Source organism: Polyodon spathula, chromosome 14 (genome assembly GCF_017654505.1).
Source record: "Polyodon spathula isolate WHYD16114869_AA chromosome 14, ASM1765450v1, whole genome shotgun sequence".
NCBI lineage: Eukaryota > Metazoa > Chordata > Actinopteri > Acipenseriformes > Polyodontidae > Polyodon > Polyodon spathula.
Genome location: NC_054547.1, coordinates 207,523 through 226,509, shown reverse-complemented (window position 1 = coordinate 226,509; position 18,987 = coordinate 207,523). Strand labels below are relative to the sequence as shown.

The following is an 18,987-nucleotide window of genomic DNA, read 5'->3' as shown; positions in this document are numbered from 1 at the left end:
CACTAGAAGTCTCTTACTTGCGCACAGCTGCTTTGCTGTCAGGGGGGCTGGTGGGGCTGCCAGGCTCGTCACTGCCAGTGCTCTCCAGGTTCGCGTACCTGAGTGGAGAGAGAGAGAGAGAGAGAGAGAGAGAGAGAGAGAGAGAGAGAGAATTACACACAGAGAGGCAAAATGTGTTCCTGTGCTGCTCTGTTACTGCATATGTTAAAGTTAACAAGTACAGTAGTCTTCAAATAATTAGACCCACACCGAGAAGATATACATACAGATCCCTCCCTGCTCCCTCTCTAGCCCCTCCATGCACCCTCACCTCTCGCCTCTCCTTACTCCCTCACCCCTCCCTGCTCCCTCGCCCCTCCATGCACCCTCGCCCCTCCATGCACCCTGACCCCTCCATGCCCCTCGCCCCTCCTACCTGCCCCTCGCCCCTCCATGCCCCTCACCCCTCGCCTCTCCCTGCTCCCTCGCCCCTCCATGCACCCTCACCCCTAGCCCGGAGCGGGGAGGGACTCCCTCACCCCCTCAATGCTCCCTCGCCCCTCCTCACCCCTCGCCCCTCCCTGGAGGGACGAGGGACTCCCCCTCGCCCCACCCTCACCCCTCGCCCCTCGCCCCTCGGGGACCTGTCGAGCAGCATCCCTCACCCCTCCCTGCTCCCTTGCCCCTCCCTGCTCCCTCGCCCCACCCTCACCCCTCGCCCCTCGCCCCTCTCTGCTCCCTCACCTGTCGAGCAGCAGTCCCAGCACGTCCGCAGGGCTGGCGAAGGCCCGGTATGTGGACAGGAAGATGCTGATGTAAGTGAAGTCGTTGTCCCCGAAGGCAGTCAGCAGCGTCTCCACCAGCCGCTCCAGCGTCCCGGCCTTGATGGAGCGGATCTTACACGTCTCTAGCTGGCTGATCGTGTGACCGGGGGGCAGCCGGTCACCATCCACCTGGGGGGGGGACAGAGCAGAGGACTGACGGACAGGGCTGGACACAGTGCACACTGTGGCAGATGAATGGAGACTCTCTCTTTGACAGCTGGAGAAGGATAAGGTTGTGTTCCCTTTATCTGACAGGGCACCCTGCTCTCTCCCTCCTCCCTCTCTACTCATTCTCCTTCCCTTTCCTTCCCTCTCCCAGATCACGAATGTTGTGCTCCTGCTTTGCTCCTAGACCGCTTGCAGATGTATCCTGGCAGTCTTGGGAGAGAGGGAGGCATTGTGGGTACAGCAGTAAAGAGAGAAGCCTTAGCTTTAGCACGCTAGAACAGGAAACCATTCAATCTGGTTTTAATCAAATCCTGTCTCTCTCTCTCTCTCTCTCTCTCTCTCTCTCTCTCTCTCTCTCTCTCTCTCTCTCTCTCTCTCTCTCTCTATCTCTCTCTCTCTTTCTCTCTCTCTGATTGTAAAAAAAGAACAACACTTTTTTTTTCTTTTCCTCCACGAGTACAAACTCTTGTTCCATTTGAATGAGATTCTGGAGCTTGTCAGAAAAACATTTCATTCGAGGGAACTATCTGCTGACCTCAGGGAAAAAAAACAGACAACACAAACATTGCTTTCTTTTCTGAGAGAGGGGGCCAAGAAGATTGGGGGAACCCTGCCCTCTGCTCCCACTCCCACAGTAAAAGCACAGCAAAGTGGAATAAAGCACAATGAAGTCATGGCCAAGTATAGAAAAGCATTGTAAACAATAGCGAGGTTTGGTAATGCATATTAATAAACAAGGCAAACAAGGCATGATAGAACTACGGGGAAAGCAAGGTAAGGCATCGTATGTTTGCTCTATCTATCACAGCAGACATCGCGATGATTCATTGCTGTGAGTCTTTCATAAAAGCGGAATCCTGTTTCCTCGTCCTTAGCGACTGGGACTTGAACTTTGCAGGAGCTCTGGATGGGAGTCTGTGTGAGGGGAGCACCACTGTGGAGAACACACACACAGGGGGTCTGGTGCGAGCAGAGCTGGGTGGAGTCCCCACTGCCCTGAGAGAGGAGCTGGGCGGAGTCCTCGCTGCCCTGACAGAGGAGCTGGGTGGAGTCTCCACTGCCCTGAGAGAGGAGCTGGGCGGAGTCTCCACTGCCCTGAGAGAGGAGCTGGGTGGAGTCCCCACTGCCCTGAGAGAGGAGCTGGGCGGAGTCCTCGCTGCCCTGACAGAGGAGCTGGGTGGAGTCTCCACTGCCCTGAGAGAGGAGCTGGGCGGAGTCTCCACTGCCCTGAGAGAGGAGCTGGGCGGAGTCTCCACTGCCCTGAGAGAGGAGCTGGGCGGAGTCTCCACTACCCTGAGGAGCTGGGCGGAGTCTTCACTGCCCTGAGAGAGGAGCTGGGCGGAGTCTCCACTGCCCTGAGAGAGGAGCTGGGCGGAGTCTCCACTGCCCTGAGAGAGGAGCTGGGCGGAGTCTCCACTGCCCTGAGAGAGGAGCTGGATGGAGTCCTGCGTGGGCTCTCTCTATCGCTTCTTGAATCAGAAACCAGGGCCTGCGTTGCATCAGCTGGGAATTCCAGAGAAAGAGCCGGCTCTCTTTTACAGTAAGAAAACGAGATCCAACAGGCTGCAGAGAGCCACCCCAGCCAAAGATCAGCCATCGTCGTGTTTATTAATATACTTTACCCCCAGCCAGCGCGCTCCCTTGTTCAGACCTGTATTAAGCTGTCTTGCTGTTTCCTGGGAGGCAGGGTGCTCTGTACTCACCCCCAGCCAGCGTGCTCCCTTGTTGGCAGCCTGTTGGATCTGGACCCTCTTGAGTGTGACACTGTAGACGGCTCCCTCCTCCACCTCCTCTCCCCAGTCCTGGACGGAACTCTGCTGTGGGGAACAGACAGTGGTCACCAGCCAATCAGGAGACACCGCCTTAACCCAACCAGCCAAGTAGGAGGCATCCCCTAACCCAACTAGCCAATCTCAACAAAACAGCCAATCGAGAGACACACCCCCTAACCCAACCAGATATCTGAGAGACATTTTGAAACCCAAACAGCACAATCAGTCATCTGAGAGACAGCACCCCACACCCCTCCCCTCCAACACACACAACAACAACTCAAATGTATAGAGCGCCTTAGAATGACAAAGACCCCAAACAACCAACCAAGAGACACCCCCAAACAGGGTCGCTGGAGCTAGGGGTGCGGAATCACCCTCTGGCCTTGCATGGCTTCCATCATATACAGGGGTTACAGTTTTGTTCAATGGCTTTCAGCACCCCCTCCTTTAAAAATTGTTCTAGTGCCACTGTCCCCAAACCCAACCAGCCAATCAGCTTGCAGTCTCTGTGGTCACTGTGTACCCCTCAGATTTCCTCGCTCTCCCCTCTCCAGAATGACCAGTCCCGGCTCCAGTCCCTTTCCTGGTTTTTGGTACAGCCGCGGGCACTAAATACGTGTTTTTACAATCTGTGTTGTTTTCCAGCGCACACAACCAGAGACAAACTGCTCTTTAACAGCCCAGAAAAGCACAAGACCTGCTTGAATCAAAAACCCGGAGTGACATCAAGCCATCGCCAGCTTAAACCCAAGCAATGCGCACATATCTACTAAACGGTAAGAAATCTCAACTGGCCAGCATGCAGCCTTACCTCTCCACTTCGACAGCCACCCTGTGCAGAAACCTGCTCCCTGTGTGAATGGAGGAGCGCGGAGCTGCTGCCTTTGAGCCTGCACGTCCTAACCCCACCGCCCCGTTTACTTCAGGATACCCCACACTGGCGATGCAACGCGAAAACAAGCACAGCCTCACCTATCCCAAAGCGCCTGGAGCCCGCTTACAACAACGCGCTAAACACTGACATTCCGGCCCATGCCTCAGACAAGCGGTTACATTGCAATACAGACACCGCGACATCCCCATGCTATTGATTAAAATACATTATATTACTCTCAACATACCAGGAGGGTATCGAGCACTATAACAAGAATGCCTTCTATACAGCCACTACTGCTGCGTTAAATGTGCTGCAGAATTACAATATCGAACAACGTCATCATTTCCACTACACTGGAGACAATGGTAATCGGGTTTTAAAAATCCGAAACACTTCAAAACGCAATGTCACCCTGTATATCATATTACTAATCTCTATATGTAATAAACACATTGCACTGATGTGTGTGTCTCGAGCAGCTGTATGTGACGTGCCTGTATTGTCCTGCAATAAACACAAGTTTACATTGAAGCGAGTCAGTGCGCTTCAGAGCCGAGCTGCGTCATCCAGTCAATAAGATACTGTAACTGGGAGCAAGATTCGCCGAGTTCGACATCAACCCGCCAAGCAAGCAGACAGCTTTGAAAGCGTTACAGGCAACACAGCGAAGCAAAAAAGTGCTTAACAAAAATAATGACTTAGCAGAGAACTGGAATGAATCGTAAGCAGATAGTCTCCAACTACGAAACTATAATGAAGTAATGTTTGTAAAATGTGCAGCGACTGTCCTCTGCATTCAATAATAATAATAATAATAATAATAATAATAATAATAATAATAATAATAATAATAATAATAATAATAATAGCGGCAGTCCTCTCTGTGTTCAATATTAATTTCTTTACACTGAAGAAAGTTGTTTTCAGCACCGTTCCTAAGCTGGTATTACGATTGTTGAATTGCGCCGCTGTTGAACCAAAAACATTTTAAAAAATAATAGATGTTTCTTGTTAAACAAAATCAAGCTTTGTTATCGTTACCGCAGGTGGAGCGAATAAACAAATACAAAGGAGACCGCCCCAGTGCGAATCAAACCCGCAGCACGACTGAAACACAGAGCGGTGCAGAAATCATAAAGCACCGTGAACTTATTCCAGCATCACAGCTGCATTAGCAGTGGGACCGCTTTCCCAGTTACTGCTCGCTAACACCACTGCAGCACTCTATCACAGCTGCATTAGCAGTGGGACCGCTTTCCCAGTTACTGCTCGCTAACACCACTGCAGCACTCTATCACAGCTGCATTAGCAGTGGGACCGCTCTCCCAGTTACTGCTCGCTAACACCACTGCAGCACTCTATCACAGCTGCATTAGCAGTGGGACCGCTCTCCCAGTTACTGCTCGCTAACACCACTGCAGCACTCTATCACAGCTGCATTAGCAGTGGGACCGCTTTCCCAGTTACTGCTCGCTAACACCACTGCAGCACTCTATCACAGCTGCATTAGCAGTGGGACCGCTCTCCCAGTTACTGCTCGCTAACACCACTGCAGCACTCTATCACAGCTGCATTAGCAGTGGGACCGCTCTCCCAGTTACTGCTCGCTAACACCACTGCAGCACTCTATCACAGCTGCATTAGCAGTGGGACCGCTTTCCCAGTTACTGCTCGCTAACACCACTGCAGCACTCTATCACAGCTGCATTAGCAGTGGGACCGCTCTCCCAGTTACTGCTCGCTAACACCACTGCAGCACTCTATCACAGCTGCATTAGCAGTGGGACCGCTCTCCCAGTTACTGCTCGCTAACACCACTGCAGCACTCTATCACAGCTGCATTAGCAGTGGGACCGCTCTCCCAGTTACTGCTCGCTAACACCACTGCAGCACTCTATCTGCATTAGCAGCCGCTAGTTACTGCTCGCTAACACCACTGCAGCACTCTATCACAGCTGCATTAGCAGTGGGACCGCTTTCCCAGTTACTGCTCGCTAACACCACTGCAGCACTCTATCACAGCTGCATTAGCAGTGGGACCGCTCTCCCAGTTACTGCTCGCTAACACCACTGCAGCACTCTATCACAGCTGCATTAGCAGTGGGACCGCTCTCCCAGTTACTGCTCGCTAACACCACTGCAGCACTCTATCACAGCTGCATTAGCAGTGGGACCGCTTTCCCAGTTACTGCTCGCTAACACCACTGCAGCACTCTATCACAGCTGCATTAGCAGTGGGACCGCTCTCCCAGTTACTGCTCGCTAACACCACTGCAGCACTCTATCACAGCTGCATTAGCAGTGGGACCGCTTTCCCAGTTACTGCTCGCTAACACCACTGCAGCACTCTATCACAGCTGCATTAGCAGTGGGACCGCTCTCCCAGTTACTGCTCGCTAACACCACTGCAGCACTCTATCACAGCTGCATTAGCAGTGGGACCGCTTTCCCAGTTACTGCTCGCTAACACCACTGCAGCACTCTATCACAGCTGCATTAGCAGTGGGACCGCTTTCCCAGTTACTGCTCGCTAACACCACTGCAGCACTCTATCACAGCTATCACATTAGTGGGACCGCTGCTGCTCGCTAACACCACTGCATTAGCAGTGGGACCGCTTTCCCAGTTACTGCTCGCTAACACCACTGCAGCACTCTATCACAGCTGCATTAGCAGTGGGACCGCTTTCCCAGTTACTGCTCGCTAACACCACTGCAGCACTCTATCACAGCTGCATTAGCAGTGGGACCGCTCTCCCAGTTACTGCTCGCTAACACCACTACAGCACTCTTCTTTATCACATGTGTTGACAACAGTGGCTTACAAAGTTCATGAATGTTTGTGTATTTTTGCTGTAAAATATTTGCAATACAAGCTGAATTACTAACGAAATCTTTTTTTTTTTTAAAGTAGTGTGCGACAATGAGAATATTAATAACCGAAGTCACTGTGTTATGGTTTGAGCCCCCTGTCCGTCCATCCATTACTTTCCCATACTAAACTAGAAGAACGCCCCCAATCCATCCATCCATCACAACACCCACTCTTTCACTCCATCGCTCCGTCGCACATAAACACCCAACAAAAGCAAAAAAAGCAACCAAAAATAAAAACTAAAACTGCTTTGCAAAAATAAATGAAGAAGTTGCACAGTTACCATTTTATGTTCCCCCCCCCCCCCTCCTCTCTCTCTCCCTCTCTCTCTCTCTCTCTCTCTCTCTCTCTCACACACACAGACGTGGATTATTTCAGCCAGACTGTTCAATAGCAGATTGCACAATGGGAGGAATTCCTCCAGTTGAGACATGATGGAGGAAAGAGAGAGAGGGAAGGGGGTTCCCACAATTGAGCAATTCCGTTTAGTTTCAATTTACTCGATGATATAGTATTTGGTTTTCATTGTGTATTATGTATATTATTATTATTATTATTATTATATATTATTATGTATATAGTCTGTGTGAGATTTGCTTTTATTGTATTTTTCATCATGCTTCAGTTTGGGTTTGTCAGTGTTTCAGCACAGACAGTGATGTGCAGTTTGGGTTTGTCAGTGTTTCAGCACAGACAGTGATGTGCAGTTTGGGTTTGTCAGTGTTTCAGCACAGACAGTGATGTGCAGTTTGGGTTTGTCAGTGTTTCAGCACAGACAGTGATGTGCAGTTTGGGTTTGTCAGTGTCAGTAAGTGTGTGTGTTGGGGGGGCGTGGTCCACCTGTCACTGTGTGTGTGTGCATGTTTGTCAGTCAATGCTTATCTAAGCGTTTTAGTTAAAACATGTTTTGTGGTTATTTTTCATAGTCTTGCCTGTGCTTTAGCTGTCCTTGTTATTTGTTTGGTTTTGCCGAGTCCTCTCGTCTCTGACTCAGCACTTGAGTGGCTTGTTTCAGAAGAGCGGCTGGAGAGATAGCAGGCCGCTGCTTCACATCTGGAGTGCAGCTGGTTCTCAGGGTCTGCTCGTTGCTGTGACGTCACATTCGGTGAGTCTGGAGTCTCCCTGGAGACTGAGGTGCGCAGCCAGCCTCATTCCCAGTATCCCCATGGCTCTGGGAAGCTCCTCTCGTTGTCGAGAGTGCAGGATGGGAAAGGCCACGACACCTTGCATCTAATGAACCCCACTGTCTACAGTCTGAGAGCCACTGAGACCTGACTCCTAGCTGTCTGAAAAATCAATATAGAAATCCTGAACCCACAATTCAATGGGATGCGGTCAGTACGCTTTTAAAACAGAAAGTAGCAGGAAGTGAATTAAGAGCTCAGACAGTGGGATCTGTAACAGTGTGCTGTCACTGATAACATATCATTCAAACGTGCTGTCACTTTGTACTGGTAACATATCATTAAAATTGTCTCACAGAGGAGAGGGGGGTCTCTTCAACACCACAATAAACAGTAAGTGTTTCAACAAAATAAACCAGCAGTGGCATGATCTTCTGTGTACGAGCAACGTGTGAGCATGCGTGTGAATTTGTGTGACAGTGTGCTCTACATCCTGAACGCTCCAATTAAAATATTAAACTGTACATTCAAAATAAACAAAGTGATCTCATACTTGTGGACCTCAGAAGTTACCAGACTGATTTACCTCTTGTAACTTTTCAAAGCACTTCTTTTCAACAGAGACCCAGGCACTGCACCATTAACAAACTGCAGATCAGTTAAACAAACATTAACAATAGGAGAGAGATTGTACTGCATTATTTCAAATAAACACAAAGCATAACGCTGACAAAACCTTGTTCAGATCTCAACCAGCTCCCAGCGAGAAACAGGAGGCAGCCTTACCCCTAAACCCAACCAAACCCAACCCTAACCCTTACCCTGGCTGATTCTTTACTTCCCTCCTCTTCCATCTGCAGATGTTGTTTTTTTAATAAGGTTTATAAACCAGATGCTGTGTCTCAGTGCTCTATCCAGCATGAATAATCCAGTATATCTCCTAATAAGTGAGAGTGGCCGCATTGTAATCCCAGACAGTGCAGTCAGTGGCTCGGTCTCTCTTAAGAGGCAGTAAGATTAGGAGCTTTTTTTTTTGTTTTTATAACAACAGGAGCCAGAAGAGGAGGTGGGGTCCAAAATCTACAGAATACCATTTTTTAGAGATTAAAGCCTCTCCCTCGCCTGTCTCTGCCTGCCTGTAGTTTAAGTAAGTAGGATTGCAGAGCGTGGGGTCACTCACTTATGAGGAATCATGATAAGCCCTGAGGGGTCCTGAGTGAGAGGCTCATACGACAGCATTCACATGGCTAGCTCTTGGACCACAGATTCAACTCAGGGGGATGGGGGGGGGGGGGGGGGGGGGGGTCATTTGTTCCAGAATCAAAACAGAGCCCTAACCCCGACCAGACTAAACCAACAGTTTGAAGAGACCTTGTTATCAGCCTGGTGATACAGGCGGTAGCACCAGCAGCAACACCACTGCACTTACATAGCGCATTTTAACCCTTCCAACTGAACTCCTGTGAGCACAGTGCACGGCCAGGGGTGCATGCAGATACTAATTCAGTGAGATACAATGAGCAAGACCATGTAACGCCTTATGAGAAGGAACAGGATCTTAAAATCAGCTCTAGAGACAGATACATGAGCCAGGAGTTCAGCTCTTCACACAAGCAGTGAAACTGAGATCCTGCCCCTGCTCTCCCAGAGAGAGGGGGGCTGCAGACAAGCTGATTTATTACAAACTGCACTGTGCCTTTTACTGCAGAAGACACACAGTGCTGCTGAAGCAGCCACACTGCAGCGGATTAGAAATGATTAAACTGCCATGTAAGTATGATTGGAATTATTTCCTTGAATGAATGCAGTACTGCAGCAGCAGTAAATAACGGTATATTTAGCTTTATTACTAAAGATGAAGTTTGAATTCCCTCCTTCCCCCTCATGAACACATGCAGCACACTAATGAGAAAGAGAGAGAATGTGAGTGAGGAAGGTCTGCTCCTTGAACAAACACAAGCCTGGAACGCTGAATTGCTGTTTGAGCCCCCTTTTGATTTGTGTGTTGGACTTCAGCCTGTCATTCAGAGGATACTTGTGACCTGCTGTCAAAAAACTCGGCCAGTCTTTAATTAACTCCTGCTTTTTTAAAAGAGAAAATTCAATGTAAATAACACAAAACTGAGAAGCAAATAGTTTTAGATTGCTAAAAGGCCAGGAATAGTAGTACTTAAGTTGTTGGGGCTTTGTGTGTGTGTGTGTCTCTGTATGAGTGCGTGTGTGTCTCTGTGTATAAGTGTGCGTGTGTGTGTGTGTCTGTCTCTGTGTGTCTGTGTATATGAGTGTGTGTATGTGCGTGTGTGTGTGTCTCTGTATGAGTGCGTGTGTGTCTCTGTGTGTCTGTGTATATGAGTGTGTGTGTATGAGTGTGTGTATGTGCGTGTGTGTCTGTGTATGAGTGTGTCTCTGTGTGTGTGCGTGTGTGTCTCTGTGTATAAGTGTGTGTGTGTGTGTGTGTGTCTCTGTCTGTGTCTGTGTATCAGTATGTGTATGTGTAATCACTAGACCTTTTTAATGCTTGCATATATTTTGTATCACTGGCTGCCGTCTGCATTGTTATTGGAACGCATGTCTGCTTGCGAGGGAACGTTCTGTAATAATAATCCAACAATCTCCACTAAGAATTTGTTTTTGTGAACGATTCCACTCCGGCGTCAATACTGGATCCCAGTAAAACCAGTAATGCTAAAGCAGTTACACAGGCGCTTTGCTCTGATGACAGTCCAGTTTGTTTTGCATTCACCCTGCCTGGGCACCTCAGATCATTCGTAAACAAGTCTTACACCCTGCCTCCCCCTTGCCCCTCAGCAGATCTCCTGACCTATTCTACAGTACAGTCCGTGACTGAAGACAGTATAGTCTTTGCCCCGAGACCTGTAGAACATTTCTTATTGCACATTAACTTTCTCTACTGCCAGATCTATTCCTGTTTCAAAGCGTCCTGTGACATTACTGCACTGTGCAATAGTTATAAATTATTCAACGAGTCTGCGTTAATCAGCTGTAACCCCCCCCCCCCCCCCCCCCCCCCCCCCCCCCCCCCCCCCCCCCCCCCCCCCCCCCCCCCAACTAGCAGTGATACACTGCCACTTAGAAGTTTTCCCATGGTTATATTATGCATTTACCATGTTTTGCTTTGTTTTGTAATATGCTTTATCATACCTGTCTGTGCATTACAATGCTCACCTAAGCTGCATCGTGCTTTCACTGTGCTTTATTACACTTTACAAAGCCGGTGTCTGGGCCCTGGTCCTCTGTTAAGCTCCCACACATGACCTGCATAAAGAGTTCTTTGTTCCAGAAAAATGGAAACATCTTGCACAACCAGTGAATAGCCTTAATCTTGTTCAGAAACAGGGCTGTTTCCCTTACCAGAAAAAACACAAAACAAAATACTTGTAAACATATTAACAGTCATTACCACGTCCACCACCAGCTTGAAAAACAACTCCAGCTCAGTGGAGAGGGTGGTTAGCCTGCAGTGCGGCTAATGGGATGGAAACATCATTAAAACATAGGTTTCTGCTTATTAGATTAACTATGGAACAAAATCACCAGCTTTCTTGAAGAAGAGGCTTTTGAGGTCTTGAAAGCTAGTGCTTTTGTATCATAGCTAATCTAATAAGCAATATTGCATCTTTACATATATTATTACTGTAACCTTGATTAACACGGAAAAACCAGTCTCTTAAATCTTCTAAATGTGTGTCTAGTGGAATCGCCTGCCGTGTTTCACAGCTCCTCTAACGCTCTGTGACTCTGCAGTGTTTCACAGCTCCTCTAACGCTCTGTGACTCTGCCGTGTTTCACAGCTCCTCTAACGCCCTGTGACTCTGCCGTGTTTCACAGCTCCTCTAACGCCCTGTGACTCTGCCGTGTTTCACAGCTCCTCTAACGCCCTGTGACTCTGCCGTGTTTCACAGCTCCTCTAACGCCCTGTGACTCTGCCGTGTTTCACAGCTCCTCTAACGCCCTGTGACTCTGCCGTGTTTCACAGCTCCTCTAACGCCCTGTGACTCTGCCGTGTTTCACAGCTCCTCTAACGCCCTGTGACTCTGCCGTGTTTCACAGCTCCTCTAACGCCCTGTGACTCTGCCGTGTTTCACAGCTCCTCTAATGCCATGTGACTCTGCCGTGTTTCACAGCTCCTCTAACGCCCTGTGACTCTGCCGTGTTTCACAGCTCCTCTAACGCCCTGTGACTCTGCCGTGTTTCACAGCTCCTCTGATGCAGATTTTGCAACAGTAGAAAACTTGGCACCGGTCAGTTTCTTTCAGCAAGGAAAGAAAAACGTCTCACTTTTGCAAAAAGATAACAAAAAAAAACAACTGGGAATGCTAGTGCAGGATTTCCCACAGACGCCCAGCCTGACTTCCATCACCTCTTTATAGAAAAATGAGGCAGCAAAGCTGCAGTGAATCACACTGATCCTTATAATTCTTTATTCCACTTTGCTGTGCTTTTACTATAGGAAGGCAGACTGTAGTGTGACTGCACAGGCCAGTGACTCAAGGAGTTTACAGTGTACCCGCAGTCAGGTTAGATCAGTATTGCATGAAAGTGGTGGGGTTCCTTAGAGCTATCCTATCTGACTGACATGCACCTCATACTGCTGCTGGTCAGGTCTGGCCTGGACACTGAGGTGTCACTACAGGTCAGGGAGGCCAGCTCACTCACAGCTCACCCTCCTCACTCCTTAGGCAAGCGAAGACTCTTTTGCCAGCGCTTGTTATTTCTGAAGCTGAGTATTGATAGCTGTTGACAAAGTTAAAAGTGCTGCGAGGTGCTGTCATGAAAGCGCTGTAAAGCAGGGAGGAAGGGGAGGGAGACCAGGAAACCGCTAGAAAAGGAAAGCAATCATAAACCTTGTACAAAACCCTGCACACAGATGGGAAGGGTGTGCGTCACAGCGAGTATGTTGTTAGCAAGCCCCTTGATACACTAAGGCATGTAAACTTGCTTTCTGTGAAAGCACGTGATTCGCCTGCATGTCGGAGTTGGAAAGCTTCCCCTAGACCAGTCTTGAGACTCACAGAACTGCTGAGCAGGAAATGCAGACCGGAGACCCTGAGCAAAGTGTGCACCACTATACTACAGGAAGGGAAACAAGCTGCTAACAACACAGATCAGCAAGAAAGAGCAAAGAGCAGCTTTGAATCATTAACATTAACCTGCTTTTCATTTTAGAAAAAGAAATGGTGTAAACTGTATACAAGAGAAAATGTAAAGTGCAGTCTCAGCACTGTAATCATTGAGCTACTCAAACCCACTGCCTCCCACACTGCAGCCCAGCACTGTAATCATTGAGCTACTCAAACCCACTGCCTCCCACACTGCAGCCCAGCACTGTAACCACTGAGCTACTCAAACCCACTGCCTTCCACACTGCAGCCCAGCACTGTAACCACTGAGCTACTCAAACCCACTGCCTTCCACACTGCAGCCCAGCACTCTAACCATTGAGCTACTCAAACCCACTGCCTCCCACACTGCAGCCCAGCACTGTAATCACTGAGCTACTCAAACCCACTGCCTCCCACACTGCAGCCCAGCACTGTAATCACTGAGCTACTCAAACCCACTGCCTCCCACACTGCAGCCCAGCACTGTAATCATTGAGCTACTCAAACCCACTGCCTCTCACCCTGCAGCCCAGCACTGTAATCACTGAGCTACTCAAACCCACTGCCTCCCACACTGCAGCCCAGCCCTCTAACCATTTAGCTATTCAAACCCACTTCCTCCCACATTGCAGCCCAGCAATAAAACCACTGAGCTACTCAAATCCACGTCTTCCAAACTGCAGCCCAGCGCTCTCTAATCACTGAGCTCTAATCGCTGAACATTTTTTCTAAGACAATGCTTTCTCTTCTCTCATCTCTGACTCTCGCTCCCTCTCCCCTCTCCCCTATCCCCTCTCTCCCATCACCTCTCCTCGCTGCTCTCTCCCATCCCCTCCCCTCTCCCCTTTCCTCGCTCCTCTCTCCCATCCTCTCCCCTCTCCTCGCTCATCTCTCCTGTCCCCTCTCTCCCCTTCTCTCCTCTATCCCCACTCTCCTCGCTCATCTCTCCTGTCCCCTCTCTCCCCTTCTCTCCTCTATCCCCACTCTCCTTGCTGCTCTCTCCTGTCCCCTTCCCCTCTCTCTCCCCCCTCTCTCTCCTCTACAGAGCTGAGACTCACGCACCCAGGAGCCGTTGTCCTCAGGGGCCTTTGCCTGATATCTCTGCAGGGCCACGTTGGGCTCCTCCAGCAGCTCCAGCTCCAGGCTCTGCTGGATGTCTCTGATGATGGAGCGGCGCCGGTCGAAGAGGAAGGGGGTCTCTCTGGTGGGGCTCCAGGGATGCAGCACCCCGAAAGGGCAGTGTGAGATCATGAGCGAGCCGGGCACCTCAGCACCACTGCACCAGACAGAGAAACAGAGCAGCACTGCAGTGGTTTCCTGTTCTTTATGAGCTGGTTTGCAGGGCTGCTGGCATGGTTCAGTACTCCTCTTCCTCTCTTCCTCTCTTTCTCGACACAGTTTTGTTGGTTGAAAGTGTGTCTGCCTGTGCTGGCCAGAGTTATCAGCTCCTGATTTCTACTGGTTCTGGATTTCCTATTCCCAGTCAGTACTTGTTCAAAGTGTTCTGCCCCCAGTATATGCCAGTTTGTGCTCCCAGTTTGCCCTGCTGGGATTCCCTTGCTGTGTCACATGTGTGCAGGACTGTCCAGCACAGCTCTGTGTCTCAGCGCTGTGTGTGTGTCTCTCTCTCCCTGGTGTGTGTGAGCAGAGCCTGCTGTTCACACTAGCTACACTATAGACTAGGAGTGCAGCAGTGATGTCAGCGCTGGAGACGTGAGAGAGAGAGAGCTGGAAAACCTGGCCTGGAGCGCGTGGGTGGGAGTGGGAGGAGAGAGGGTCACCTCCAATCACGCCTCAGAAATCTTAACATCACAACAGCAATATGTTTTTATTATAGGCTGTGCCAGAGTGTGACGCTGGAGATGAGGGTTTAGACTTTGTGTCAGTCAGTTTTAGAGCTTTATAGTCCCGAGTTAAAAAGTAACCACAGTGAAACCGCAAACACCTTCTGACTCCCTAACCACACCCTGACCAGCAACAGTGAATACAGGACTAGACCTTGTGAATCCCTAACCACACCCTGACCAGCAACAGTGAATACAGGACTAGACCTTGTGAATCCCTAACCACACCCTGACCAGCGACAGTGAATACAGGACTAGACCTTGTGAATCCCTAACCACACCCTGACCAGCGACAGTGAATACAGGACTAGACCTTGTGAATCCCTAACCACACCCTGACCAGCGACAGTGAATACAGGACTAGTTGTGAATCTTGACCAGCAACAGTGAATACAGGACTCCCTAACCACACCCTGACCAGCGACAGTGAATACAGGACTAGTCCTTGTGAATCCCTAACCACACCCTGACCAGCGACAGTGAATACAGGACTAGTCCTTGTGAATCCCTAACCACACCCTGACCAGCGACAGTGAATACAGGACTAGTCCTTCTGACTCCCTAACCACACCCTGACCAGCGACAGTGAATACAGGACTAGTCCTTGTGAATCCCTAACCACACCCTGACCAGCGACAGTGAATACAGGACTAGACCTTGTGAATCCCTAACCACACCCTGACCAGCAACAGTGAATACAGGACTAGTCCTTGTGAATCCCTAACCACACCCTGACCAGCAACAGTGAATACAGGACTAGTCCTTGTGAATCCCTAACCACACCCTGACCAGCGACAGTGAATACAGGACTAGTCCTTGTGACTCCCTAACCAGCAACAGTGACCAGTGAATACAGGACTAGTCCTTGTGACTCCCTAACCACACCCTGACCAGCGACAGTGAATACAGGACTAGTCCTTATGACTCCCTAACCACACCCTGACCAGCAACAGTGACCAGTGAATACAGGACTAGTCCTTGTGACTCCCTAACCACACCCTGACCAGCGACAGTGAATACAGGACTAGTCCTTCTGACTCCCTAACCACACCCTGACCAGCAACAGTGACCAGTGAATACAGGACTAGTCCTTGTGACTCCCTAACCACACCCTGACCAGCGACAGTGAATACAGGACTAGTCCTTCTGACTCCCTAACCACACCCTGACCAGCAACAGTGACCAGTGAATACAGGACTAGTCCTTCTGACTCCCTAACCACACCCTGACCAGCGACAGTGAATACAGGACTAGTCCTTCTGACTCCCAGGTAAAGCTAAGCTGTCCCAAGACAACTACAGCTATAAACCTCGACTACATCACCCAGTGCATAAACAAGATTGAATGTCTTATAAAATATGTTCTTAAGTGTTCAGTGGGTGGCTACCTCTAATCAATTTAACAATGTATTTTCTCTTGCACTCTTTGTATGACAGACCTGATCCTGACAAAGCAAACAGTGCGTGAGAAATAGTCTCTACTTGACTATCGGTAGCTACCCACCGAACAATCAGGAGCCTATAATACACCCAGCATCTGTCTGGAAGTTGTATTAAAATGTTGTCCATCTCGGTACAGTCATTGCACCCAGGGGCTATGCTGACTGGCATTCCACTGCCAAGCTATTATTGGGTTTAATATCTTACTTTTATTGCCTATAAAAAGCTCTATAAAAAGATGCAGACTAGGCATTTTGTTGTGCATGACCATGATGACCTGTTTGTAATTACTGTGTAACTACGGTAACACTGCAGAGCAGGAAGTCAAAGTCTATCCAGGCAGTGGAGCTGCTCTTGTCTGAAGCTATCCTAGACACGCAGGAATCGGGGTCACAGCCTTCACCTGATCTAAAAGCAGAGCTGGGGGCTTCACTGGCCAAGCACTTCAAATGAAGGACAGAGAACTTCACTGCCAGCACAGCCCTGCAGAGACTGTGCATAGCACATTAGATTCCATCTAGGAGACCATGGCACAAAAAAAGAAAGATTTCTTATTGTGCTTAACAATGTGCAGAGAAGGACAGCTTGGGACTTTACTGGAAATGAGTGAAGCCACTGGGGTCCAGTGAATCGATCTCAATGCCATCACTGCTCATTACCTTCATCATTACAACAGGGCTCTGTGTACCAAGGTTAAAATCAAACACCTGCCAGTGCATGGGACTGTCGTCAGTGTATTGCGTAAATGCAGGCAGGTATGTCCTATTTAAAGACTTTATTAAAATCCACCACTGCAGACCAGTTGAATAGCCCCCTCTATACTCAGGGTTACTCTGCCCAGCTGATAGCCCTTTCCAGGCCCTCTTAACTGGTAATGTCCCAGTTAAACTGGATAAAAAATAAAGTCTCTGAGAAAAGAGGCTCCCAATTTAACCCTGCCCTGTGTTCACAGCGTTGTATCTTTAACAGCTCAATAAAGAGGGTCAATGACTTTACAGGCAGCTCCGCCAGGATGTTATCACTCTGTAAACAGCTGCTACAATCAAAGTCCCCTTTTTAATGAATCTTTTCTTCATTTCAAATGTAAACAAGTTGATTAGGGCCAGTGGAAAATGAGAGACTGGGCTCCTGCCTGCCTGCCTGTCTGTCCTTCTTACTCTCTGTGTGTCTGTCCAGTGCTGTCGAACTACTCTCAGAGTGCATCTGGGAACTGTGCTGGTTCCAATGGCACAGGCTTGTTGAAAGAGGCACAGGGAAGCCCACAGACTGTAAATTGAGAGGGAGCAAATCCCTCCCTGCTGTCAGACTCGGGTTTAATAAGAACATGAGAAAAATGACCAACGAGACGAGGCTGTCTGGCCCCTCAGTGCTCCTCCAGTTCCTGATTGATCTGAAAACAAGTTGGGTGTTAAAGGATCCCGATTTTTCAGCACCCCAACCCATCGCACACCCTCACCACTGTAAAGAAGTGTCTCCTTCCCTCTGACCCTGTAACTATGTGAACTCTTTTTATGATTTTAAAGACCCCAGTAAAGCCCCTCTTAATTCTTCTTTGTTCTAGGCTAAATCAATCCATTTCCTAATCCCTAGAGTGGGTAAAACAAGACCCAGGCCTGTGGGTTCTGCCACACTCTCACACACACACACACACACACACACACACACACACACACACACACTCTCACTCCTCCAGTTTCCCGGTGGATCTCTGCTCTGCGGAGTGCGCTGTGCACAGCTGGCTGTAATTGGATACCAAGAACAAGGGAGAGCCCAGAAAAGTGTAGCAGAGCCCAGTAAAAGCACAGAAAAAACTTTGCTTACAATTTTACCATGCCTGTTTTTATGGGACGGAGGGTTGTTGTATATGTATATGATGAGCACAGAACAGCATAGTTCACACACTGGATTCAGAAAGCTTGTCTCACCCCTCTGAGCTCCCCCAACCCAGTTTGAGAGCCCTTGCGCTAGGCTCTATGCTGAAGTTTTAAGTATTCTCCTCAAATCCAGTGTGTGTGTGTTGTGTAGCTTTTTACGCAAGCGTAGAAAAGTTTCAGGAAAGCATTGTAAAGAATAGACAAACGCACATAAGCACTGGCTTGCTAATGTAACGTCTGGTAAAATCTGGGAAAACAAGCTATTGAAAAAGACACCCGTGTTGAAAGTTAATATTAATTTTTCTCAGCATTTAACATTATAGTTCAAAGTAATGAGAAAAACATGGCAAATTGTAAAACAAGCATGGAAATGAACCACAACAAACTTTAACAAGGGGACCCCCAGAGATTGCCTGCAGAACCAGCAGGCCCGCCCTGCTGTAACCCGACCCGCAGGCCAGATCAGGAGCAGATGTGAGCAGCTTCCTGACTGAGGGCACTTCGGAGTTCAGAGGAGAAACAGCAGCTGCCAAATCAAACCGCGTTTCACATAGTGAAGTAAGACTACTTTACATTCTCAGCCTAGATCTTCATTAGGTACTCACTGGAAGACTGCTATTCTTCTAATACACTACAGTAAATTGCTCCATATGAACACATTGCCTGTCTGTCTGACTATCAAACACTTAGTGGTGCGGAGTTTAGAAACCTAATTTCAATGAAAAACGTTTCAACCTAAAGCGCTTTACGTCATGGAAATTAAAATGAACATCTCTCATTCTGGAAGGAAAGAAAGAACCCCAATCACAATTCTAAAAGAAAGAACCCCAATCACAATTCTAAAAGAAAGAAAGAACCCCAATCACAATTCTAAAAGAAAGAACCCCAATCACAATTCTAAAAGAAAGAAAGAACCCCAATCACAATTCTAAAAGAAAGAACCCCAATCACAATTCTAAAAGAAAGAACCCCAATCACAATTCTAAAAGAAAGAAAGAACCCCAATCACAATTCTAAAAGAAAGAAAGAACCCCAATCACAATTCTAAAAGAAAGAACCCCAATCACAATTCTAGAAGAAAGAACC

General features: G+C 48.6%; 1 protein-coding gene across 1 annotated transcript in view; it reads right to left on the bottom strand.

Moving 5' to 3' along the window:
- The window catches only part of LOC121326713 (ral guanine nucleotide dissociation stimulator-like 1), a 29,031-nt gene extending 14,091 nt beyond the window's left edge, over positions 1 to 14,940 (bottom strand). The window contains exons 1-4 of the mRNA XM_041270122.1: positions 13,807 to 14,940; positions 2,675 to 2,788; positions 724 to 932; positions 18 to 98 (exon numbers count right to left, since the gene is read on the bottom strand). Coding sequence (XP_041126056.1) covers positions 18 to 98; positions 724 to 932; positions 2,675 to 2,788; positions 13,807 to 13,995 — 593 coding nt within the window. The 5' untranslated portion in view covers positions 13,996 to 14,940. The remainder of the gene's footprint in view (positions 1 to 17; positions 99 to 723; positions 933 to 2,674; positions 2,789 to 13,806) is intronic.
- Positions 14,941 to 18,987: the final 4,047 nt, after the last annotated feature.